Source organism: Rhipicephalus microplus, chromosome 1, assembly GCF_043290135.1.
Source record: "Rhipicephalus microplus isolate Deutch F79 chromosome 1, USDA_Rmic, whole genome shotgun sequence".
NCBI classification, from domain to species: Eukaryota; Metazoa; Arthropoda; class Arachnida; order Ixodida; family Ixodidae; genus Rhipicephalus; species Rhipicephalus microplus.
In genome coordinates this window covers 290,142,351-290,164,779 of record NC_134700.1, presented here as the reverse complement: position 1 = coordinate 290,164,779, position 22,429 = coordinate 290,142,351, and the positions used below count along the sequence as shown (strand labels likewise).

The window sequence follows — 22,429 nt, the reverse complement described above, 5'->3', positions numbered from 1 at the left end:
GATTTACAAGACCGCTGTGCAAATGACTGCATTTGAACAACTGATTAAGGGAGGGGGGAGGGGGAGGTGAGGCATAGCAGTGGCATTTTTGTGCATGCACACAAAAAAATATGCTACACTTTATGTAAAAAGCTGAAAGCATGGAGTAAAAAGAAATTGGGTTAGTGCACACTCATAAAGTAGAAACTATTTCACATTAAGATGCAGCCCCCACCTTGACAAGTTATAAAAGAGATAGTAAGGGTATTTTTGTTATTTAGGCATTAAATTACAAAAAAGATATCTCAAGTTATCTTGCGGGAAGGGGAGTCAACATTCAGCCTGCAAACTCTTAAGATATTTTCAGACACACCAGTGGAAACACAACACATAACAGTGCACTCATGAAATGAATGTTCACGAGACCATTTCAGACTAAAACCACAAGTATAGACAGCACAAAGCCAAGTTCATGCATGATAAAAAGGTCACATGAAAGTTGTTTCTTCCTTTCGGTGGAACCAATTATTTCAGAACTGCCGCCAAAATAGCAGCCACACAAGAGTAGAGATGCATCAAGACTCAATGTACACAAAATTACAGAATAGAAAATGTACAACTATATCTTGACACACTCCGAGTATGATGCTAAACGCAAAGGTATTTACATATAACAACTCGGTCTCGTAAAACTGGTGTTCAAAAAACAACCACACAAGAACTCTTCGATTCTATATTACTTGATCAAGCTAACATGTAATATATAAATGATCTCACCACATATAATAACTTCTTACCACTACAAATAATTTATAACTAGCTTTTCTCTTTCAACAGAGGTATCACGCTCGTCAGAACACAGCCAACATTGTTCACTGAATACCACTGACACTGTGAAATTAGGTTATGCCGTAATCTTGCACTTTTTATGCCAACAGACACTGTGTGCCTAAAACAATAAGAAACATCAATAGTGCAATGCCACTACATTTTTGCAAATAGAGCAGTTCTTGGCATTCGACAACAGTGTCACATACATAATCTTCCAAGGTGATGCATACCAGTGCCATGACCAGCCACACAGACAGGATGCTTCACAAAGCTGCAAGCAGTCGTTAATAGGCTGTATGTCATATCACACCAACACGTTTTAACAGGAACATAGTGCACTGGCCCAAGAGTCCAAACCACACAGCTGCACTTGAAATCATAAGCACGGCGATTGTAGAACGGGCCATCACCTGTTTTTCCGCTCCTCACCCTCGCGTCTTCACATATCTCCACCCCATCGCACTCAAACAGATTCGCATATGCACTGAAATCAGTTTGGTCACCATTTTGTACAAAGGCTAGCACAAAGAAAAAACACACACTAGTTCACTCTTTTTATCTCCAGCAGCCCTGTCTAGGCTCTGAAGAGGTGAACGACATAACTGTACACCACATAATGACTCCCTATGTGCCCTTCCTTGCCCAAAGCATTAGCCCTCCAACCACAACAACAGCACCTAACCCCCAAAGAGAATTTTCGGAGACAAGTTGTAGAGGAGATTAGCTTGCCTCTGAAGCTCTATAGGCCAGAGGTAACACTAGTTGCGCCTTGAAGTGGAGAAGCACAAGAGCGACGAGACCGGCGGTTTATTCACATGCACAATTTTTTTGAAATACCAGAAAAATTTCAAACATTGATTAGAGGAGTTTGTAAATCAAAGTAAGCGCAGAGAATAGCTGATGTACACCTTCTCACCTAACAAGGCATGAGAAGACTGCCAGTGTATACTTGTTACCAGCCTAACGCATGAAAATGTTACATGGCAAATGGGAAGCAAAAATTTTTTCACTCCCTTGACAGGCATGTAGCAGCAAGCCCTATTATAAATAGCTTTGCAAAAAAATGTGAATTCTTGCAATGACTATAATCTCAAGAAGTTCAGGGTCTGCCCTAATTTTTTTAAAGCGCTGATCACAGTTAAACAAGCACAAAATCAAACATAACTTTGCCCCCTTTCCGTCGTAAAATGAAGACCCTCACAGACAGCTACACGCGTTTCATGCAGAGATTTATGAGTGATTAATTTCTGTGAAGCAAATATTACGAGCACACCTTTACAGCAATAACTCCACCTAATGAAGCAAAATGCTGCAGACGATCTGATGCATTGAGCATTCACAATGAGGAAAGCTGTTCATCTTCTAGGAAAGTGTGCAGAAGATGAACCCTTACTAGCTCACCCAGTTTTCAATGCTCGAGGAAAGAAGTGTTTTGACTACTGCAGACTGCTTATGTGCACGAACACAGCACCACAAAAGCACTCACAAATATAAAAGCTGCGCATAATCTGCATTGCAATGCATTCAAGACCTGTTAAGGACGGAAATTGAAGTGCAAACTTCAGCATTTTAAAATTTTATGGGGTGCAACCTACTCAAAATCACTGTTTTCACTCTCATGGTCGGAGTTATCAGGTCCATGAGAGGCAATGTTAATCTTTGTAAGAGCTGCTTTAAGAACTGCATTGAAGTCCTTGGACTGACCTCCAGTTGCTGAAAAAAAAACAAAAAAGCATGAATGAATTACAATTGTAAAGGTGCTCTTCAATGATGGCGTTGCGTGAAATTATAACAAAGATGACTACCTGAATTTCTATTTTTGTCATCGTCAGAGTTAGCGGCTTTCTTGAGTTTGCCACGAGCAGCAAGAATTTCTGCGAGGTTGATAGTCTTGCTAGAGTGCTTGGTTAGGCTTTGACAGATCTTGCTTTGGTCCAGGCTTCTTGAGTGCTGTCAGTGGAATGGGATTTAGGGCAGCTGGCTGCAATGGACAATCAGATCCAGTAAACCTCTCAATATGCAACTGCCTGCAAGCAGTATTCAGCTATATAACCCTATCACTTGGAGCACAATGTAATAATATTAAAACTCATAAAATTTGCAATGATCCCCCCATGCACTGCAGAAATGAATGCAGTGTCAAGCACTTTGCAGGTATTGAGCAATGTAGCCTCATTCGAGGTTTTACAAACTGTTGCAAAGTTCATACCTGCCAACTTGGGCATCTCAAAGCTTTGGATATCGGTAAAGTGTGAGGAGGGGTAAAATATACGACAAAAAAACCTGGCTTATGTTTTTATGTATTGTTTCTAAAGGCTGCAGCAACATTACACAAAACTCTGAATGATAGCCAGTATAGTTCAGTGAAGTTCTTAGACATCAGTAATCATACAGGTAGTCATGATTATATGGGGCGCACAAGTGTGTGTAATAAAGCAGGAAATTTGCAACGTCTCGTGACCACTAGTAGGCCTCTTTCAGTTTTAATAAGCTTCCCTACATGTCACCAATGTACTGCAGCGAGGTGACCTGAGCATGTCGGGTGTGAAAGACCAAGCCAAGAAAACTGCAGAACACTGCATTAATATGCGGAGCATTTCTTAGTCGCACGATGTCTTGCGTTGTGCGTCGGTTGGCAGTGATGTCCAACCCCCACTACGCATGCTTGTGCCTTGCGTATCGTGCCACATGCCTCTCTCACCTCGAAAGGCCGACGCAGGCAGCGTCTGCTAGTAAAAACAGACTGCTCGAGCTGCACAACCATTCCCTGGCCACCCCATATATGTAGGCGCTGGATTGCACATCAGCATCCCACCAGTCGTTGAAGATAATGCTTCTTCTTCATTTAATAAATGAACATAATAAGGATTTAAGAATTCCCAAGCCATACTCAATTATGCAAGACTCATTGGATACCCCCCCCCCCACCTTTGCGACGCATTTACTCGAGTTCCCCCTGGGAAGATGTAGGCGGAATTTTTTTGACATTATTTCCTTTTCACGATAGGGCTACACTTCTTTTCGGGGAGATCTGTGGTTGTGCCCAAACAATCGGAAACATTACTCAAGATCCAGGTGTCTTCTGCATAAATTGGGAGAGTTTACAAGTACAAAAGTGTTATACAGTACACTCTCAGTAAAATGAATTCTGTGAAACGGAACTACTGCTTAAATGCAACTATTTCCTCTGCTATGCCTGGTTTCGAGCTTGTATTCTGCACCAATGTTCTTCTCTCAGTAAACGGAACTCCTGTTAAATAGAACATATTTTCCCGTTTCCTTCAGGTTTCACTTACTGAGAGTCTACTGTACTATGTTACTAGATGGCAGAACAAGTCACTGCATAATATTCTCCCGCTAGTAAAAACCCCAGACACAAGAAAGACACAAACACGGCAACATGGGTGGCACTTCCAGCTGGTTTATTCCAAGTATGAAGCAGAGCGATATATATAAATGACCCACACATGCACAGATTAGCAACACTCCTTAACCTACCCACCTCTCAAACAATCTAATCTCAGAAGATAGCAATTTTATCTACGTGTCACTCATACATTCATCCCCCAATTTACTGATACAGTAAAATCTCGTTAATTCTACCCCCATTAATTTGGAATTTTGGTTATTTCGGCCATGGCAACTGGTCACGTACAAAATTTACATTGTTCTATGACTGAAAACTCTCATTAATTCGGACAAATTCGACCGCACTTTGGTTAATTCGAACACCCGACTGCGGTCGAGTCGTGACGGGGAAGCAGCAGCGGATTCTATCGGCCAAATCGACCGTGTACCTAGACAAATTTAGGACCGGATTGCGGTCTGATTCAAAACTTCGTTCATGGGTAGTACATCTCGAAGGCACAAAAAAAAACACAGGGTGGTTTAAACAACCAAAATGGAAGGCAGTGCATCGCTACTGTCATCAGCTACTAGCAACCCACGGATTTGAGTTTCGTTTTTTCTTGCGCGTCGAACCCGTTTGCGTGACGGTTGAGTTGAATTGCTCACCTCTAGTGGGCTTTAAACTATTTGTCTGTACATGATCAGTTCTATCTGCCGTCTTACTATTTGCTGTTCTTTAAAGAGTTCGCCGGTTTTTATTTCATTTTTATCACAGTGCTTTTTTTTCGCGCGAGCGCATGCACGTGTGTGTGCGTGTGTGGGTGTGTGTGTGTTGTCTACTTCGTTCGCGTGCACGTGACCACCGCGCAAGCGACGCCTGGAAGGCTTCCCCTCCGTCTCCTGCGGCCCCAACCGCCCCAACTCCCGCAGCGAAGAGGGAGAAGTACGAAGCAAAGGATTTGGCTGCGAAGGTGAAAATATTGAAGCCGTTGTAAGCGGGAGCATCTCGAAAAGAAGTGATGGAAAAGTTTAATGTGAAGAAAAGCACACTGAGCACTTGCGTGAAGAACGAAGAGCAGATTATGAAAGCATATGATGGGTACATGCTTGGCGACCAAAAGAAGAGGCTTTGAACGGCAGCGCATTTCAAGCTAGAAGCACTGTTGCGCTGGTTCGCCGTCTCGCGCAATGCGCGTTTGCCCTTGAGCGGCCTCCTTATCTGCGCACAAGCAGGGAAGTTTGCGGTGATCATGAACATTGACTTTTTCAGTGCGTTGGAAGGCTGGCTCGACCACTTCAAGAAGCGACATGGGCTGGTGTTCCGCAACGTGTGTGGTGAAAGAGGTGCAGTTGATGAAAGTGTAGTGCAAGACTGGTGGTCTGGACTATCCACGCGCCTTTCTACGTACGAGCCGTGCAACATTATCAACAATGATGAGACAGCGGTGTTCTATAAGGCTGTGCCTGAGTTCGGCAGCGGTGCTTCGAAAGACGCACACGTTAAGGAAATTCACTTTGTCTTACAGCTATCGCAAGACGACTGGTGTGGTTTCCGCAGCATCTTGCAGCGGGAGGTGGGCTTCGTGTGGCCATTGCCGGACATCAAGGACGGTACCAGCCCAAGCGACTAGCGAACCTGCGTGACGGATCTGCGCAGACCCAACGGACACAAACGCCACCAGGGAACCGTCTGCGATATATACCTGCAGCAACTCGTCTATCGCTCAGTTCGGCAGCGGTGCTTCGAAAGACGCACACGTTAAGGAAATTCACTTTGTCTTACAGCTATCGCAAGACGACTGGTGTGGTTTCCGCAGCATCTTGCAGCGGGAGGTGGGCTTCGTGTGGCCATTGCCGGACATCAAGGACGGTACCAGCCCAAGCGACTAGCGAACCTGCGTGACGGATCTGCGCAGACCCAACGGACACAAACGCCACCAGGGAACCGTCTGTGATATATACCTGCAGCAACTCGTCTATCGCTCAGTTCGGCAGCGGTGCTTCGAAAGACGCACACGTTAAGGAAATTCACTTTGTCTTACAGGTGAGACCTTTTGTATCACGGAGTTTTTTAGTGTTAGTTTTTTAGCACTGCTGCCGAACTCAGCGCAAAGTGTTTGTGATGCCAAAGGGGGCTGCAAAAGACACTGGTGGTGATGCTGATAAGGATATGTTGGATGGTAAAGACCTTCGGGAATTAATTAGAGCGTTCGACACTTTCAAGCGAGACTACCGATCGGACATGAGGGAACTAAAAGACAGCGTGTCGTTCTGTACGGACATTTGTAATGACGTAAAGGGAATAGCAGAAAACATAAAACAGCTCAGACAGGAAATGCATGGCATTGTAAACGAGAACAAAGCACTCAAAGCAGAAAATGAAAGGCTTGCGCAGAAGTGTGAAGAATTAGAGCAATACCAGCGCCTCAATAATGTAGAAATAAAGGGAGTGCCAGCTGGAGACGATCCAGTACTTACAATACAAAAAATTGGGAAAAGCGTGGGTGAGGCTGTAGAAGCAGCTGACCTCGACACGTGTCACTGGGTACGTAGCTCAAAGCAGAATGCGCAAAGCATTATCGCTCGTTTTGTGCGACGAAGCAAACGAAATGCGTTTCTGTCAAAATGCAGAAAACAAAAGATAGACAGTTCAGTGCTTGGAAGTGAGGCGAAGACGCCTATCTACGTAAACGAGAATCTCACACAGGCTAATAAAGCACTGCTTTCAGCCGCAATTCAAAAAAAGAAAGCTGCCAACTGGAAATTCGTCTGGATGAACAGCGGAAAAATTTTGGCTAGAAAGGATGAAGGCTCATCTGCAGTTCGTATCGCCACACAGGCCGATCTTATTCAGATATGCGCTGATACTGCTTTGAATGCCTAGTGACATACTTCCTAGCGCAACATCTATTTTAACATCTTTGCCCTCATTTCACCATGCCTGAGCTAGAACATGGTACAAACTATTACACGACTGGTGCCTTCAATTCTGAATTCTCACTTCCTGCAAAACGTTTTTCGCTTCTACATATCAATAGCAGAAGCCTTAAGAACAAAGTTGACGCGATTACCAATTTTCTTCACTCTTGTACCGTATCATTTGACGTGATAATGTTCTCAGAAACTTGGATTCACGGAAATGAAGTGCCCTATATATCTGGGTACCATTCTGAGCACCTGTGCCGCAGCGCTAAGAAGGGAGGGGGCGTTGCTATATACTTCAAAGACACGCTTACTTGTGAAAAGTTGCCTCACCTTTCCGTCATAAATGATGACGTCGAGTGCTTAGCTCTACGCATTGGCAAGGTGCTCGCAGTGGTTGTGTATAGGCCACCTCTTGGAAAGGAAGTAAACTTTCTTCATTTCTTCGAGACGCTACTGTGTGATAATTCTTTCACTTTGGGTTCATTTGTTATTATGGGTGACATAAACATTGATCTGAAATCATCACACACGTACTCTAGGGAATTCACTACCATGTTGGACACGTATGCCTGTAAAAATTACGTAGATATACCCACTAGAATCACAACACACAGTGCCACGTTACTGGACGTCTGCATTACAAACCTTTGCACAGACCACATAAAAACGGGCGTTTTCTCTTCCGATATTAGTGACCACCTGCCGGTATTTTTACTGGCCACCTTATATGAAAATAAGCCTCAAGAGCAAATGTGTTCTCGACGTAACCTAAATGACATCTCGCGCGAAGTATTTAGAAACTTAGTCCAAGGGCTTGACTGGAGCATTATATTAGACCAGACAGACGCCAACACTGCCTATGACATGTTTTTCGAGATGATCCATAAATGTTTTGACAATGCATTTCCGCTCAAGAAAATCATGGTGCAGCGAAATAAAAAATATAGGAAACCATGGATAAACAAAGGTCTATATCAACGCATAAAGGCTAAGAATAAATTATACCACGAATTTATTAGTTGTCGGGACCCTGAAGTGTTTTGTAGATACAAAAAAATTCGAAATACTCTGAATGCTGATTTAAGAAAAGCCAAGAAAAATTACTACACAGCAAAGTTTGAGAGCATTTACGATAACCCAAAGAAGGTATGGCAAATGGTAAATGCTCTAACTAATAGAATGGAACAGTGCAGTGATATAAAAGAAATGACTATAAACGGTACAACTATATATGGTGAAGATTTGGCTAACTCAATAAATGCACATTTCATAAATGCCGGTTGTTATGAAGAGCCAAATGACATTGACCGTGATACTAATATCCCGGATACACCTATGATAGAACACACAATATTCTTACAACCAACATCTCCTGCTGAAGTGGAGGCGTCAATAAGGCTACTGAAAAGTAATGTCGCACCAGGCATTGATGAGATTGGTGCGAAAGAATTAAAACAAGTATCCCACCTTATTTCGGAGGCAGTTGCTCACATTGTTAATCTCATGTTGTCAACTGGTGTTTTCCCACAAAAACTCAAAGTAGCACGGGTGACAGCTATATTTAAAGGTGGCCTTAGAAATAATTTATCAAATTACCGACCGATATCGGTCCTCCCCATTATGTCGAAAATATTTGAAAGTGTGATTAACCAAAGACTGGTTTCTTTCTTTGACAAACACAAAATTCTTTCTAATAGCCAATATGGTTTTCGGAAAAACAGATCAACTGAAAAAGCATTGTGCTACATCAAAGATAGTATACTTACGAACATAGATAGCAAAAATTTCACACTTGGTTTATTTCTAGATTTGAAGAAAGCTTTCGATTCCATAAAATATAATATTTTATACGACAAACTATCTAGGTATGGGGTGCGGGGAGTAGCATTAGAGCTCATTAAAAACTATCTGAGTCACCGTTCTCAAATTGTGCAAATACAAAACGCAAAATCATCGAAACTAAAGCTAACACAAGGAGTTCCTCAGGGGTCCATACTGGGGCCATTTTTATTTCTTGTTTATATTAACGATATTGTAACTATAGCAAACTCTCCTGAAATTATTATGTATGCCGACGACACTAATGTTTTTTTTTAAATCCACAGACTTAACTGATTTGGAAACTAAGGCCAACGAGTACCTTGCGTTGCTCTCGACTTGGCTAGGCCAAAATAGACTGCAGCTTAATATAGCAAAGACAAACTATGTCATATTTCGTGCTCTGAACAAACAACTTAGCCGGGAAATAGTTCTAACTTTCCAAGGGCATGAGTTAACCAGGGTTAAAGAGCAAAAGTTTCTTGGTGTCTGGTTCCAAGAGCATCTTTCGTGGAACGTTCATGTTAATAATTTAGTTGTTGAACTCTCCCGAGCTGTTGGCTGCTTGTATAAAATTGCACCCTTGATACCTATCTGGTTGAAGCAAAACTTATATAATTCATTGTTCTACTCTAGACTATGCTACGGAATACTGGTCTGGGGTACCACTACAAAAACCAACTACAATAGGATTATTCGTCTACAAAAAATGATATTGCGCATTTATGAAAGTTATCAGGGGCCATGGTACCAATTAAGCACGTCACCGTTATTTTTAAAATATCAAATGCTTCAAGCAAACAAAGTTTATGACTTCAAACTACTGCAGTATATACATTCCAATGCACTATATCTAGACGACAGCAGCAGTAATGAAGTCCCATACGACATGAGACTGAAGAGAAGACGAACATTAAAAACCAGGACTAACTATGGTACACAAACAACCAGCCACCAAGTACTAATGATCCTGAATAAGCTAGAAGGTCATATTGAATTCTTCACGACTAGAAATGCATTCAAAAATAAAGTGAAGGAACTGTTACTTGCACAGGCTTTGAGAGAATGACTATTGCAACACATGTGTGTGTGGGTATATGTGTGTGTATGTGTGTATATATGTGTATGTGTATATATGTGTATGTATATGTGTGTATATATATGTGTATGTATATGTGTATGTAGGTGTATATATGTGTGTATATATGTGTGTGTATATGTGTGTGTATGTATGTGTATATGTGTATGTATATGTGTGTGTATGTGTATATATATGTGTGTGTATATATGTATGTATATATATATATATATATATATGGGTGTATGTGTATGTATCTATGTATACTATTGCATTCCATGCGTATGATTGAGCTTGATTGTGTGCTGATATCAATACTCCTTTTGTTATCTTATGCCTCTGTCTATTAAAAAAAAAAAAAGAAAAAAAATAGCACAGTAACTATGTGGACGTACGAATGCGAAAGACTTTGTATTCCTAATGCATTGTATATCAAATGTGTAACGATTTTTTATATTTTTGTTTACTGCCAATGAACTACTATTATGCCATGTAATATGATGTTGTAACATGTTACGGGTACCGGGGCCCCTGTCAGGCGTTGCTCGCCTTTAGCTCCTGTACCTTTCTTGAAGTTGTCAAGATCAAATAAATATTATTATTATTTATTTAAGACAATTGTGTTTAAGGGGAACCTGTGCGTCAATGAAAAACGAAGTAAAGAGCGCGTGACAGTTCTTTTGGCTGCTGACATGACCGGTACAGAGCGGCTGCCGCTGCTAGTGATCGGGAAGGCTGCGAAGCCAAGATGTTTTAAGAATATTAAGCAGCTGCCTGTCGACTACCGGTTCAACAGAAAGGCTTGGATGACTGCCGAACTCTTTCAAGCCTGGCTGCATCAGCTCGACCGCCGCTTTGCGGCCAAGGCTCGGAAGGTGTTGTTCGTGCTAGACAACTGTAGTACGCACACAAATGTGTCTGGGCTCGAGAACATTGAACTGCTATTTCTGCCTCTGAACACAACGGCTTCCCTTGCAGCCGATGGACCAGGGAATCATACAGTTCGTGAAAAGCTGCTATCAACGATAGGTACTCGAGCGGATGTTGCTCTGCATGGAGTCAGGCAAGCAGTACGAAGTAAGCCTGCTAAGCGCAATCTAAATGCTGACATACATGTGGAACAACACACAGCCTGCAGTAGTCGCAAACTGCTTTAGGCATGACCTTCGTGCACGACGCTGCTAATCCGGGTGTGGTGGCCGGTGAGGAAAGTGGCGAAGAGCAAGATGGCCGCTATGTGAGCATCATGCCAGCTCATGTGCCCCTTGGTTGCCGTGGCCGGCACAGTGACCGACAGCGATATCGTTGAAGAAGTCTTGGACAGCGAAGTGGAATCGGCTGACGAGGATGTAAGTGATGCTGACGAGCGTCGACGCCACATAATGACAGAGGCTGCGCATGCGTTCGCCGTTTTGGAGGACATGTGCATGTTTTCCTCAGACAGTGTGCGCAGACTAAGCCACCTGCAGGAACTTCGCAAAATTGTGACTGCGTCGCACATTGCGTTCGTGAAGCAAACTGCTATCACAGACTTTTTAAGAAATGAAAGTCTGATGGTGTAGGAGACATTCTTCAAGTGGTTTGTTCGTACTCGTGATAGTTGGTGCCCACGGGTAATTCGGACTTTCTCTCCGGTCCCGTGAAGTCTGAATCAACGGGGGTTTTCCTGTATGAAAGGCTTCTAGTTACTCACATGCTGTGTAATACTTGCTCTAACCCAGGATCATCACCTCATAAAATTGTGGTTAGCATTTGCAGACGTTGCAGTTTGCAGGAACACGTGAGAGTTCTTTTCTTTTCACTAGAATACGGTCATATTGCATGGCTCATACGTTCAACGTAATACCTGCCACAAGTCAGGGGAATTGGTAGATAACTCCGGCCTCACATTTAGAGTAAGCCGAAGCATGTTTAACACCACAGCCTGAGGATCCTTCAGCAGTGGTGCGAGGGCAGAGCTGAGATGGCTTTACGGGGGCAGAAAGAACAAGGAGATCATACCTGCTTGCCACCTTTTTGAGGTTCTGGGTCACCTTATGAAAATAAAATACCACTGCAAGTCCTACGATGCAAGTACCCGTGCTTGCTACCACCGATTGCTTACTGCTTTTGATCTTCTGCAGGAGAGTTCCCGCCACTGACGTTAACGACAAATCGCAGAAGAAATCAGACCACCGAAAAAATTTCCCCTTCTTCCTTCACAGAAAGGGCCTCACCCAGGCCGGCCTTAGGTTAGTAAGGGTTCATTGGTCAGCTTCCACCTCATGCAAAAATCATGTGACCCATGGTACCCTTTCCCACAAAGAAGGTCCCCCACTTGTTGCCTTGGCAACGGGAGGCATTGTCTAACCCTTCAAGCGGTTACATATACAAAAATTCTTTACCCAAGGAAATGGATATAGAAGCGCCTTCTATTGTAGCTCAGTTGGTACAAGACTGGACACGTTTTGCCAATTGTGCGTTCGAATCCCACCAAGAGAAAGGGAGACATTTTGTTTTCTTTAATTCATTTCCATTTACATTCTTACTGCAACATTAACGCTGAAGACTACAAATAATACCTATGCTCTCCCAGGCCTAACTGTTTTTCAGATACACTGCAATACGGACTCACCGTTAATGCTGGCATCAGTGGTGGTGGCGGAGGCGGTGGAGGAGGAGGCGGTGGTGGCGGTGGGAGTTGCACAGCAGGCGGTGGTAATGAAGGGGGTACAGGCAGAGACAGGTCATCCTTCTTGGTCTTGGTGTTTTCGGAGGAGTTTTTGAATGCTTTTCTTTTGTCCGCTGCAGTGCCATTCTGGAGTTTTGAGCTCTGCCTTGGGCTCCTCGGAGATGGTGACCTCGATATCCGCTCTTCACTAGGCTCCAGCAGAGTGCCATCAGCATTTCTTTTGCCATTTTGATATTTCTGCATCAGTTGGAGCACATATGAAGTCATGCGTAGTTAACGGCACAAAAGCAGTTGCTGTAACAATGTCGGAAACTAATCTCACTACCGTACTATGCCACTTGCTTTTTGCAATGAATGTATTAGATGACAAGATTATAAAAGACGTATGCTTGCTATGCAACTAAACACAGTGAGTGCAGCACAGCAGTTGGTGATTGCAAGGTTGCACTAGGTTGCATCTATAATTGCTCTAGTATGCAACATTAACTTTTTCAGTAGTCCCAAATGAGTGTCTTTATCCATGAATTCACAAGTAGGTAGCACACGCACTCAGTGCACCATAGCCAGCCAGTCTTGTGTGTCTCGAATTTTATCGGCTCACCAAATGCACTACATTAAGTGACATTCCTAAAGTCCGAAACCCAGCGAGATCAACGACATTCAAATCCAGAAATCCAACACATAAATTCAGCTTAGCTTCATATTTCTCACTGATGAACATCTAAGGATCCCAACATTCCTAAACTGCTGCCTTAATTTTTTCTAAACTGCTTCCTTAACAACTAGTGTAGGCTGTTGCACTTAAGTTGTGCTGATCACGTATGAATATACACTACTCAAGTGTACGCTACAGGAAATCGTTTTTCAATATTAAGCGCAAGTATCAAATTACCGCTAGAGTGTTAAGATGCAGAAGATCTGCCATAGTCAAAATGAGCAAAAAATTCTTATGGATGCTAAAAATAGCAACAGGCAGTTTTGCCATATGCTACCAAGCAAATAAGTGAATACTCATCACAAAAAATCCCCGCATCTCGCGAAGTGAATCATGACAAGTAGGCGAAGCCAGCTCTCGAGCTCCATACGTCGGAGTCGCTGACTAGTATAAAGGGTTTGCGCTTGTAGGTGTTTATATTGTTCTTTCGCAATTATGATTAATATAAGACTATTATTAAATCTTTTTTTGTGTCTCACATATGTTTCAACTATATTGTACACTATACTTGAGGGTTGTCCCAAATAATGTAGCCGTGACAATGGACACCAAACAGGGGTCGAGACTAAGGTGCTTCACCCCTAAAAGAAGCCCAAAAGAGTAGACGCAATGTATTTTCCCATTATTCAGAATAATTCTAATCATTATTTCTTTAAATGTCACTCACAAAGGGTAGTTTGAAAAATCACCTAATTGCCTTGTGCTGAAAAAAAACTATGTACCATGAACAAAAGCATATAGTGTAGCTACTACTAAACGTTGTTGCTTGAGTAGTTTCTCCATTTGGTTGAAGGCACATTTGCCAGCGCATGACTAACCTTACTTGTGATTTTCCTCAACGTTTGTTTGACTGAATGTTTACATGAATTGCCCCTAATGTATGGTCAAACACTCAACCATGGGCTCAGGGGGGGCAGCCGCACCCGCTGGACGAGTGGGGGGGAGGGGGCTGCGATGAATTTTCGCCCCTCTCAATGGGGAACCCTGCGTTTGCCTATGCACTCATCTGCTCAGTCATCAACAAACATACTATTAGTCAACAACAAATGCACACATTGGTGATGAGATTATGACTAAATTAACTATACTATATTTGCAGGAAAGTGCAAATAATCCCAAAAAATGTGACAAGCGACTGGAAAATTCGACAAGCGACCCAGTGAAAAAAAGAATCCCCCAAGCGGAACTGACAACTCTTATAACAGACATGCTCAGACTGATGGCATATTACTTGGCGGAGCTCCTGCAAGCAAGGTAATTAAACTGAAAAAATTTTGGGTGTGGATGGAAGTTGAGCTTAGGCCTACAGGGCGAAGGTGAAATCCCATACAGGCCTAACAGCCACAATGACTCAGCAGTTAAAGCTGAATCAAAGAGAACCTAGCAAATGAGCATATGCACTAGTATTTTAAGACCTTGAGGGTTCCGCTGACATTGTCGCTGCTCTTAGAGCACTTCGCAACCACTGCAACCTGCGGTTATGAGCATTATGGGAAGATGACACTGCCCTCCTATGATTTTGCGATGAAGAGCGTGTATTGCAGAAAACGCTATTCCGTTCCAAATCTTTCTGATGAAGCTTGAATGTTCACCAATTTTCTCAACTACATACACCAATAAAAATGAAAAAAAAATATTCTACATTGATTTCGCAGCTCTCCACATTTTACACCTGCACTGCTTCAGCTGTAACACCTGCTGACATACCTTTTTGTATTCCCTGAGCCTTTCCAGTGTCTTCCTGCGCTCACTATCAATGCGTTCGTGATTCATCTCCAACGTCTTGCGTATCTCTTCTCGTCTCTGCAAAATGCCCATTCATGTCAGTCATCAACAAATACCGGCCCGTGAACAGGCAAACTACAAGAACAAAGCAGTCAAGCTGGACAGATACACCCATGCACACACACACCCAAAAAAAAAACTAATGACACAATAAAGGCAAGACAAATAAATGTACACTTTTACTAGAAAATTCAAGGCTGATGACCGAAAACAAACTAAGCAAAGCCACAATAACAGACATAAAGTTAACCTTAACCTACAAAAAATATATCTGTTTTAATACTCATTTGTCAAATTGCATCGCATCATGCATAAGCAGAACATAACATGCACATAGCAACTTAAATCTCTACAAATTATATGTTTCAAACTTACCATATGGACAGCGTGATGCTGCTTGATACGATTCTTCTTTTCTCCCTTTCTCTTTACCTTTTTCTGGTGTTCAGCAATGCAGGCTTTCTATAATAAAAAATACAAAATGGGAAGAGATACTAGGAAATTACTAACAATCTCTACTCTGACTACCTGGTATTTTTAACCGATGAAAGGAATGTTGGTATAGGGGTTATGCACTTGACGTCATCTACGAGGATCGCTAGCGTTGGGGGTCGCCATTTTAAGGTCTGCATGTTTGCCACACACGCATAAAATTCGCTGCATACGCTGTGTTCCAAATCTGCACAGCAACATGGATGCTTGAAACCTCCGGAACACTTTCTGCATGCCAAAACATGGACAGCAGCACGGTGCACATGAACGGACCTTCAAAATGGCGTGGCAATGGTGTTGCCCTCTTGCGGATCAAGGATACCCCCTATATTACGCCTTTCTTACAAATGAGCTATTTCATAATTGAGACATAAAAATTTTCTCATAACTGCTCCAAAGCATGCAAAGATATGTCTAGAAGTGAAGAAAGATGAGGAACAAGCTGAATTTATATTCTGTAGAAATTTCTACTATATTTCATAGCTCTGAAAATATTAATTTATCAGTAAAATGTCTAACAACGCTTAACATTTGGTAGCTGGGTGTCCAAACTTGCAAACCATAAATGACGAACAGGTGACTGGCCTACCTGACTGAGTTTATATTAGTAAGGGGAAAAATAAACCAAATATACGCTTAGTTTACTTTCTTGCCTTAAGATGTCACATGCATAGCAGAGCAGGAAGTCAGGCTAGTTGCTTTTGTTTATAATGTAATAAATTGTACGACACAGAATACAGGACTGCATGCTTCTTGCCTTTCGTCCTGTATTCTGGGCTGTACAATTCAATCGCTTATGTCACACATGTAACACTCTGATGCAGTAGCTTCAAGCATGTGACCTGCCAAGACCCTGCACTATGGTTTGCCCAACTTTCCTTCAAAGTTCACCATTCTTCATACTTTATCTGATCTTATCTTGAAGTACTGTTTGTTTCACACATGAAGACCCATAGCAGATAGGAGAGGTCACATATGACACAGCCTCAGACATCAGTGGCCATGACTATGAAAGGCAGTCATGTACAGTTAAGCCTGAGATTTGGAAAGTACGGGCGATGCTAGAAGCCCTGACAAACATGAAGTTTTTTCTGTTGTTTTCTGCCAGTGCAGGTTACTAGGACTGCCCAAAGGGTCTGAGATGCAAAGAAAGGATTGCAATTACAACACCACTTGAGCAACTGCAATGGAAATTCATAAACGCAACTCGGCAAACTGCAATTCATCCACAGAATATCCCCTAACTCACGCCAGTCATCGTGGAAGTCTTGCTAGGCACATTGTTCTCATTTTAAATACATTACACTTGCTAAAGGCACATGTGTGAAGCACTACACACAAGTTGTTTCTCAACTCTGCCCTAATGAAGTGCTTAAAATACAAAATGAGAGGAGGAAGACTAATCTGTTAACAGTCAAGAACATAGGAAGAGACCAAGAACAAAGACAAATTACACTTGTCCACCCAGACCACACAATACAAGGCTGTTTTATTGTACACATTTATAGTTGATAAGTTAGAAATTAACTCTCTCGTTATCATGCCTATTCAGATCGATCACTGGTGATCGATGCTTTGGATTGCCAATTTTGGCATTTTAATTTGTTTCTCGAGCATCAAAAACTTCCTAGTAATTAGTCCTTCTAATTGCCTTTCAGAATCAACTTCAATCTGCCTGTTCTGGCAACATAGTGATTTTTGACAGACTTTTGCACATACCAATGGAGGTGTCTTGGGAAAATGCACTTGACTAGCGCACTTGACAGAAGTGTGTGCCCCTCATTTTTATGCAACTGTAACATCAAGGTTATGTAATCAAAAGAGCCTTTGCAAGTCGCATATCAAATTAAGGTGTCAGCTTCGCAATCTGACAGTGTTGAGCGTTAATAATTGCCAGACATTTATGCCAACTTTTTTATGGAAAGCTCTTGCTGGGAGTTGGAAAATTTGTTATACAAAAAATATTCCCGAAGGTCCACCGCATGTATAAAGTGTGGAGGTGGCCTTCTCATACAGTTTTCAACACCTTTGATTTCGTTTAAATTGTTATATCAGACACAGGGTTGCATCTAGTGTCTCTAGTCGCTCCAATGGCATTGTAGTCACGCTCACTTGCGTGTGCAACTGTGCTATAAAAAGCACGTGTCACTTTAAACTGTCTTGCAAGTGCACCTGAATTGAGTGAGGACGAAGAGTTCGAGGATGACAGCACCTCAGCTTCAAGTTTTATGGCAATGATGTTTTGCATCAGCCTGAGACATCCGCAGCTGTCCGTGGGTTTTTCTTTACGGCTTCAAGTTGTCTCCTCTGCCGCAAGTGTGTAGCTGCTGACCTTTGCGCAGAATCTCATAGCTACTCTGGTTACGTGTGAGGTCCACATGCCGCTGGGGCGCGATACGCTGGCGTCGGCTGTAGAGCTTCTCCTCACGACAGGGCCACCAGAGTACATTTTAGCCCTGACTACGGAGCAGTATGAGACGTTCCAGGACCGCGCACGATATACATGTATATTTTTTTTTAATACGATGTGCAGAAATTCAAAGAAATATGCTTGGATGCATATATTGGAAAGCCAACCTATGCGAAGTGAGGTGGCTCATGGGAAGAGGTGATGCTACACGAAAAAGTGAAGTTTATTGGACATCAAATTTTTTTGCATCACGGGTATCCATTTATAGCCGAACACCTGCAAACTCTCATCGCAAAAAAAATAAATAAATACATTTACTGAGAAACGTGTACGATGTCACTTGTGTCTCACAAAAAAACCAAGCAATGCTTCACTGCCTGGCATGAGAAATGTAGCAGCACTTCGGTTCTGATTTTTCTTAGTCTATGTCAATAGAAACATGTTGTACAATATTTAATATCTTTTCTACAGTTCCTGGGTCATTTATCTTGAAAATGTATATTCTGAATTTTCCGTTTTGAATATTTTTGCATATATAGTGTTCTTCATTACACTGTTTACCAGCTGGCAACCAAAAATTATTCACTCTTTATGTTTTTATTCATTCCAAAATATATTTGTTGTGCTAACACTTACATTTTTTGGGAAAAAGCATTTAATTTTGCATAACTTGATATGCTGCGATGCGTGCTAGACTATGTTCCAAACTACAAAAACTACCTTCGAAACTACACATGAAAGATTACCATTTTTGCATGATAATGAAAGAGTCAAACCAATTTATTCTCTCATTTTCACACTTCCTACCCATGAGTTCAGCATGTTTCCCCACTGTTTCCTTGGAGCAACAACTGTGACCAACCGTGTTATTGACATACAAAGAAAAGCTTGCTTCTCTACCACTACAAACGGCTGATTGCAGGCAGATACCTAAAGGGGAATGCACGCCCACCTACCCGCTTGTTTCTGAGGATGGCTCGCTTTCTGTAAAGCCTGTTGAGACGAAGCTTGAGTCGGTCTCGCCTCGACATGGGGCCACTGTTCTCCATCTCAAGTTTATCCTCAATCTGATCTCGTTCCTCGACTGCATCATAAAAGATGCCCTCATCCAGCTCCTCTGCATCAAACCAAAGTCCAAACCAAAAGTATTGTCAAAAATTGAAGATTCCAAATAACATAGCACTGTCAGAAAAACTTATACAATACTAACAGCTTGTATGTCTAGGTCTGCACGCACAGGTTGAAAATCTATCTTGTAGTTTAGACATAAAAGGAACTTCACATAGCTGAGTCGATGCTGGTTATCATGTTCATGACTCAATCTGATCTTTAGCAGTACTATAGCAGCTGAATTTCTTGGCTTCCATTACATTTCTTTTGTCAATTTTTGATATGTTTCATGATGCATTCCTTCATATATCAGGTGCAAAATATTTTAGAAAGGCTACTGCATATATAAGCTGCCTAAAACTATGCTTTTCAAGAAGGTGCAGCCTAGAATGTCGCAGTTCTCTTTTAAAAGAGGGGTGCATAGTAAATGGCGCAACGCTACCTATGAACATAAAAATTTAAATTGGTTGAGCGGCCCATTTATGGCAAGCTATGTATAACCATACGAAACCAACAAGCAATGAAGCCAAGAAAAACTTAAGGGAGGTCATCATTGAAATGCAGTACTGTCAAAAAATTTCCAAATTAACTAAATGCCAGATTATCAAAAGTATCAAGAAAACAACAAGCAAGTGTCTATTAAATCATTGCATTTTTTTACGACCATGTAAATATTGTACCGATTTCGTTTAAGAGCAGCATAAAAGCCTGAATTTTAATAATTCGAGACTTTGTTTCCAATATGGCCACATTTTAATACACCCATGTCTTAAATATCAAAACGTGCTCTGAACAATTAAATATCTTAATATGCACTACCATCCCAACACCACAATGTGCACAATTTTTTCACCAGCAAAAAAATGGCTGGCAATTGATCGTTCACTCATCACAAAGTAGCAAGCGAGTTTTATGCCAGCATGAACATCGCAGCTGAAGCTCTTCATTTTAAACAGTTTCCAACATGTGTGCATTTTGTGACATCGCACCACATTGCCCAAAGTCAAAACAAGGGCACTGGTTTGCTGCCATTTTGATGCAGTTAAAGCTGAGGCACTCAAATAACTGAAAAAGATTACGTAGGACTCAGTTTTATCATTTTATTCAGAAAGGAAAATTCGGTACACCGTCAACTGTGCTTTCTTGAAGTACCTGATCAACACTAACACAACGCATGAGCAGTGCGAGGATTTATTACCTTGCCAAGCGCGATCGAGGATGTCCTTCTGTCTTCGCAGTATGTCCTCCTCCTCCTTGAGCATCTCCAAGCTTATATCGAATATGCCCAGCTGAGAACGGTACACCTCTTCTTCCATTTCCTCCAGCGTGCACTGACCGCGCAATGCCTGCTGTTCCAGCTGCAGCAGAACAAGACATGCTGCACATTCTACTACACTCCCTCTTCTGCTATACTTCTCACATGCCATTAATGTGAGGAGAATTTCAAGCCAATTACTATGAAAAGGCCTTCTATGAAAGGTGAAAGAATTGCATGTTGTAACCAACCACCTAAACAAGTCAGCAGTGCTGTAATTGAGCCCTTAGTCTTGAGTACATAGTTCTTGAACTAATTACTGGCTTTACAATTACACTCACAATGATTTGCAACATATTATCTACTGCATACACACCTCTTTTTCACAAGTTTAAAAGAAAGCCCAGGAAATGTTTGAAAATTTCCCGTGGTTTCCAACTTGCATGCTAAGGCAATATTATATTAGGAAAAAAAAAAGGGGGTTATGCAAGATGTTCCACACAACAAACAGTCAAAAGGGATGTTTCCGAACATGCTCTACGAATGTTGTCATTTCTGTAGCCCTAAAGGTTTGTAAAGAGAAAGCTACTATAAATTCATGACTAAAACTTTGATGTAGCAAAAAGATAAATGCTAGCAGATTTTCAGGAGGCTGCTAGCACAACAGTTGGTTTTTCTCCACTTTTTTTCCTCACCTTTACTTTTTCACGCATGTAAACTGAAGCTTTTGGTATATATGACAGGTATCACCTGCTTTGAAAGCACTGTTCCATGATATCATGGACACTGTGATGGATCAAGTGTGCTTTCACGTGCATGTTGAGAAGCATGTGAAACTCTGAAGTGCACATGTAATACAAAACTCCTTTCTTTGCAGCTCACCCTTTTGGTGATTCTGCCATGCTGCAGCTCTCGGGTGATCTTGATGGCAGCGAGCAGTTTGAGCCGCTCCTGGCAGACAAACACTTCCAGCTTCTGAAGGCGCTGCATACCGTACAGTTCAAACGTCGACCGACCGAACTTTGTCTGGTCTTCAAGCATCCTGTTTCTCGGCTCTGCACAAAATTTACACAATGAAATTTCAAACACAGCTCAGACAACTGGAACTCGGTCAGTGCAACAGCCTTAAGGCAATTGTGCAGCAAAAATTATTCCACATTTTTCTTTGTTTTCAGCATTTCCGATGGCAGCATTGAGTGGCATGAAAGTGAATAACCTATATCTAAGTATCACTTAGTTTTTGACATAAGAAAAACATAACAAGCAAATATTACATATTTTCTCGCATATAACCTATCACTGCACATATTAGGCTCCCCAAACTTAACAAAAAAAAACTGCCTATAACCCCAACGCACAGCCTACAACCACACTTTTAAGGCACATTTTTCCATTTTCTGACCAGGCTTGTATGCAAGAAAATATGTTATGCACACTGTTAATGCTAATTATATTGGCCAATGTTATAATGAACTAATATTGATTTATTCAGCAAATGTCATTTTTCTTGAAATTCTAATACAAGCACAATCAGGAGCAAATGTGCTTATAGATTAATATTACAGAAAGTACATAATTAAGGTTTAATGAACAGTTAGTGCCAGATAGGCTGAAATCATGTAGCGTGCCACTGCTACTACTTCCGCTGTTCAGCAGTGTTGGAAGCTGTCAGCCTTATAAATGTGAGCACATTTTTTAAGTGGCGCCGCTTAACTCACCAAGAACTTTTGACTCCTCCTGTTGGAGGGTGTGGGAATTCAAGATTCAAGATTCAAGATTGTTTATTGTCTCTTTTTCATTTTCACCAAATACATGCATAAATGTCTGGATCCTTAGCCTATTGGTTAGTAATGGATCCATTCAAAACATAATACAAATGAATCAGGGGCTATGTATGTACAATCACATGTTTGGGGGGAAATGTAGTATATACAGGTGTTCCAATAATTGTCCATAAAAAGCATGTGTATGAATAGGAAAGATACATTCGAGATAAAACAGTGCTAAAAACA

The 22,429-nt window shown here is 41.7% G+C and overlaps 1 protein-coding gene across 1 annotated transcript; it reads right to left on the bottom strand.

Annotated features, from left to right (window-relative positions):
- Positions 1-1,925: 1,925 nt before the first annotated feature.
- Positions 1,926-20,779, bottom strand: LOC142762995 (junction-mediating and -regulatory protein-like). The gene is made up of 7 exons (XM_075865115.1): positions 20,361-20,779; positions 19,009-19,169; positions 15,526-15,612; positions 15,073-15,168; positions 12,594-12,887; positions 2,616-2,791; positions 1,926-2,523 (listed from the first exon to the last, which is right to left on the bottom strand). The coding sequence occupies exons 1-6, from the start codon at positions 20,587-20,589 to the stop codon at positions 2,705-2,707; spliced, it is 954 nt and encodes a 317-aa protein (XP_075721230.1). The 5' UTR covers positions 20,590-20,779; the 3' UTR covers positions 1,926-2,523; positions 2,616-2,704.
- Between the last annotated feature and the right edge of the window lie 1,650 nt (positions 20,780-22,429).